Source organism: Echinops telfairi, unplaced genomic scaffold (assembly GCF_000313985.2).
Source record: "Echinops telfairi isolate 266 unplaced genomic scaffold, ASM31398v2 ScPeMD7_5;HRSCAF=22, whole genome shotgun sequence".
NCBI lineage: Eukaryota > Metazoa > Chordata > Mammalia > Afrosoricida > Tenrecidae > Echinops > Echinops telfairi.
Window position 1 is genome coordinate 3,838,067 of NW_022103901.1, and position 4,773 is coordinate 3,842,839.

The window sequence follows — 4,773 nt, forward strand, 5'->3', positions numbered from 1 at the left end:
GGGTAAGGTCAGGTTGGGATCAGGAGCCCAGTGGTGCAGGGGTCCCTGGGGGTAAGGTCAGGTTGGGATCAGGAGCCCAGTGGTGCAGGGCCCGGGGGTAAGGTCAGGTTGGGATCAGGAGCCCAGTGGTGCAGGGCCCGGGGTAAGGTCAGGTTGGGATTCAGGAGCCCAGTGGTGCAGGGGTCCCTGGGGGTAAGGTCAGGTTGGGATCAGGAGTCCAGTGGTGCAGGTCCCGGGGGTAAGGTCAGGTTGGGATCAGGAGCCCAGTGGTGCAGGGCCTGGGGGTAAGGTCAGGTTGGGATCAGGAACAGCCACTCTCCCTCTCTCTTCAATGAGCCTTGTTGTTGCTGAAGAATGAAACAGAGAAAAAATCCTCCAGCCCGACAGTGCCACCCAACGGCTTCCACAGCAGACCCACAACCAAACTCGCTGCCCTGTCATCAGGCTGCAGCGGAGGCAGCCGATCACACCTGAGCTGGTGGGCTCCAAGTGCCAAGCCTTCTGTTACCAGCTCAGCACTCTCATCTCTGTGCCACTGGACTCCAGTCACTCGGAGTGCTGGAATCCCACTAGAATCTCTGCCAGCCACAGGCAGGTGTGTCCTGGGCTTTCCTGAGGAAGACAAAGTCAGGACCCTCAGAACGCCACCATTCTCAGGGCAGGGGCATTAGTGTCCTAAGGGTCTGTGGTCTGACCCCACCAGCTGTTCCTGTAAGAGAAGTGAGGCTGCCTGCTCCCAGAAAGATGGGACAGTTCTAGTCTGTCCCACAGGGTCACGGTGTCACTTCGAGGACTAAGGTGTGCCCGTCTCACAATCACTGTGAGACTGGCAGGAGACCAGCAGTGCTTTCCTCGCTATTAGTTGGAACCAACTTGCTGGCACTCCTAACAGCAGCCTGGGTTGGGGTCCACTCGATGGCAGTGGGTTTGGTGTGTTTCGCAGTACACTGGAAGAAAGATTTGGCAAACCCTCCCACCCCGGCCTCTGCTGAGATTCCGGCTAAGCAGCCCCGATGGGGCACTTCCCCCTTCTAGCACACATTGAGTTGCCATGAGCTGGAATCTACCTGATGACAGAGGGTTTGGGCTAGACACCTAAAACCAGCCACTCAGGGTTCTGTCAGTAAATGCTTCTAAGGCCTATTCTGTGTGTTTTACATGTATGAACGCCTCCCACCCCAAGCGGCAGGTGCACAGCGAGAGGCCCCTGCACAGCTATGAAGTGGGAGCGCTGGGATCTAAACCTGAGGAACCTGTTTGGGTCCTTTCAACAGGATGGCAGGGCATCACGAAGGCCCCCGTGGTGTTCTCAGACAAAGGAGGCATGTGATAAACCTTGGATGTACTTGTCTTCCTTCAACCAGTGGCCACTTTTTTTCAGCAAAGGATAAATATAGCTTAAGATGAGCCAATTACACACCCATAAGACACTTCTCTAGAAAAGCAGTTCCTGGCCTCGGCCATGATCCTCAGTCCCTGCCTACTTCAGATGGCTGCACAAGAGCCATCCTCTGGAGGCTGATAGATACCGATACAAAACTAATCATGGTCCTTCCGGATTGAACTCAGGGGCCCATTTTACAAAAGGGGGAGCTCAATGTGCACCGCAGAGCCGCAAGCACTGAAGCCACAGCAAGCACCGGGCACATTCCCTGACTTCCGAGTCCACCCTCATAGGACTCCTTCCCATGGGAATCCAATTCCATTTCTCCTTTTCTTACTGCTGGGTTTTATTAGCAGTGTCTTTATAGATCTGTTCTTTGTCTGAGTGTTGGAAACACTATATATATATATATATACACATATATATATGTAGGGATGTATTGTAACACTGTGTGTAGTTAGGACTTAGTGCTAATGATAAGATGCTCATATATATATATATATATGTATGTAGGGATGTATTGTAACACTGTGTGTAGTTAGGACTTAGTGCTAATGATAAGATGCTCTAGAACCTGCACCAAAAACCAGCTGGCGGTGTGGACATCCTAACTCAGCTCCTTCCTAAGGCAGGGACAACGCACTGAGCGCCCACAGGAGCCGTTACTCCACTGATTCAGAGCTCTCCATGCAGCTTGACCCTGTGGCACAAAGCCATCATAAGGCACACTGCCTGGGAACGACCCAAAACCAGAGCAGGACCTGCTTCGCCCACTTACCCTATGCCCGACGAGGAAAGGGGGACCCCAGGGACCCAGCACCTGCGTTTAGGAACTGGTCCTGCCCACGAACCACACCTAGTTTCCACGAAGGGGGGGGTATCTACAACTGAACGAATCTAATTCCATTTGCCACCCTGCTACACCCAAATGAAAGCCACAGAAGCAAACCTCCTGCGTGGACTGCACAGCCTACAGAGCGAGGGGGGAGCAGAGGGGTCCTTACTGTTTGCGGATAGGAGAGAGGACGTAATCGGTCGTAATCTTCCTGGCCAGCTGTATCCCACAGGCCCAGATTCACCGGTTTCCCATCTACCATAACATTGGCAGAGTAGTTGTCAAAGCTGTGGAGTGGAGAAGGATTCTTGGTTAGCGGGTAGCCTTGGGGCACAAGGACGTAGGGGGACGCCTGCCAGAGAACAAGTGCACAGAATCCTGGGTGGAAGGGCCAGGCAAACCAAGGCAGGCAGGAGCAGACAACTGTGGGAGGAGCAGAGGACATGCTCAGAAACTTTCTATCCAGGATGAAACAAAACATAAAATCAGCTTCTCTTCAACGCCCACGCGTGGCACTTTCAGACGTGTCTGGATCCTTTCAACAGGATGGCAGGGCATTAAGAAGGTTCCCCCACGGTGTTCCCAGAGGACGACTTGCACAGAGGAGGCATGTAGTAAACCCTGTAACCGGAGTACTGGGAACAGGAAACAAACGTGATTCTGGAAGCTGTCCTGTCATGTCAGTGAGTGTACCAGATGACGTAACTCTTTCAATGAACTTGACGTCGCCCCACAAAATTAAGAGGCGGCAGCCCAGAAAAGCCAACCAGCCGAGGACCAAAGGCGGCTGCTGACCGCTCGCTGCAGGAGCTCACTGCCCTGTCCCGCAGACCATCGGAGACAAAACACAAGGCAATGCTGGTCCTTCCAGTCAAACCATGGCCAGCGGCCAACTCAGGAGAAAACACAGCAGGCCTTAACCACAAACCCAGGACTTGTTTTTACCTACTGCAAAGACCAAGAAACATCAGGCAAGACTCTTGCTAGACAACAGAGGCCTCCACTTGTTTCCGGGAGAAAAGTGTTACATAGTCAAGAGATGGTTCTGGGAAAGCCTCAGCCAGCCCAGCCCAGGGTGGCATGCATGCCAACTCCCACCGACCCTCGTGGCAAGGGAGAACTGTCTCAGGAGGGCCTACATAGAATCAGGGGCAGACTGCCTGGTCTTTCTCCTGCAGAGCAGCTGCTGGGCTCTGGTCAGTGAAAGGTCAGCAGCTGAGCACTTACCCACCAGGGGACCCCCTCCCACCCCACCCAGGGCTATACCCAAAATGAATTTTCATTGACTCACATGGTAAAACATGAGCCAAGAAGATCCTAGAGGAAAAAACAAACCAAAAAACCCCCAACTTTTTGAAGCCCTCTAGGACATAAAATTTCCCAGGAGGTGCATCAGGAGTGTCATGGCCCAGGGCTCCCTGGTAACCCCACCCATCATCAGAAAAGCCCCCCCCACCCCAATTCTGCTGTCCACTGAAAATAAGCCACTCCCCAGGTTCCCCCCATATCCTAGTTCCAATCCCAAAAGTCCACAGGATTACTTGCCACAAAAACATGGAGGAGTGGGGCCGCCCTGGCCGTTCCCTGCTTTGCCTGGAGCAGAGGCCCTTGGGCCACTTCAGGCCAGAGCTTCGCTTGCTAAGCCCCCTTGGTTCCTGCAATGACTAAAAGTCTATGAAGAAAAACTGTATTCTTTTGAAACACTTGCTCTGTTTGTTCTATGAGGAAACGCTATACTAGATTGTCTAAATAATGAAGAAAAAACTGTTTTTTAAAAGGACCTAAAATACTATTATAATTAGACTTCAGCAAATGTTTGAGAAGAAAGGTAACCCTATCTGTTGACATTATCTGTTGGCCTCGAAGGAAACGCACAAAGGAATCCAAGTTCATTCCCAAAGCAGCCGGTGGTACTTACACGGTGGGGATGTATTCTCCAGGAAACGCATTGGTGGTGTAGCTGATCAGCAGGCACGTTTTACCTACGGCTCTAAGAAAAAGAGAAAAGACAGGTGGTGCTGAGTCACTTAGTCGACATAATGTTGACCTGCTCTTATGACAGAGTCCTGGGCTTCCGTTATTCTGTTTAAAAAATGGCTAGGGAAAAGGAACAAAAAGTTTTAATTTCTCATTTAATACTACACATCTAGCTTTATCCTGAACTTTACAGTAAACTAAAATCTCTCACAAAAGGAAGGCAAAGGAAGCCTTTGCTCAGTCTGGGTACAGAGCTCACGCTGATGGCTGCAAATGTTTGTCGCATAAGCACAAAAGCCTTATTTAAGAGAAGCAATATTTGCAAACTTAGACTTCTGATAAAGATGACCAGGAATGCCTTTCTTCAAGAATCTTTTTTTTCTTTCGTTTTATTGGCACATAATTATAATTTACATAGCATAGACTTTAATAGTCCAATCATATCAAGGAGAACTGCACAATCACCACCATATCAATTTTCGAACACGGCCCCCTGGTTAAATCACCTTTAAAATGAGCTGAGCATCAGTCAGTTCTAGTGCTCCCTCCCCCCTCCTCCCTTCATTTCCCACTCCTG

General features: G+C 50.7%; 1 protein-coding gene across 1 annotated transcript in view; it reads right to left on the minus strand.

Moving 5' to 3' along the window:
* RAC1 (Rac family small GTPase 1) overlaps positions 1-4,482 on the minus strand; it is a 9,952-nt gene extending 5,470 nt beyond the window's left edge. The window contains exons 1-3 of the mRNA XM_045284437.1: positions 4,456-4,482; positions 4,138-4,316; positions 2,389-2,506 (exon numbers count right to left, since the gene is read on the minus strand). Of these exons, the coding sequence (XP_045140372.1) occupies positions 2,389-2,506; positions 4,138-4,316; positions 4,456-4,482 (324 nt within the window). The remainder of the gene's footprint in view (positions 1-2,388; positions 2,507-4,137; positions 4,317-4,455) is intronic.
* Positions 4,483-4,773: the final 291 nt, after the last annotated feature.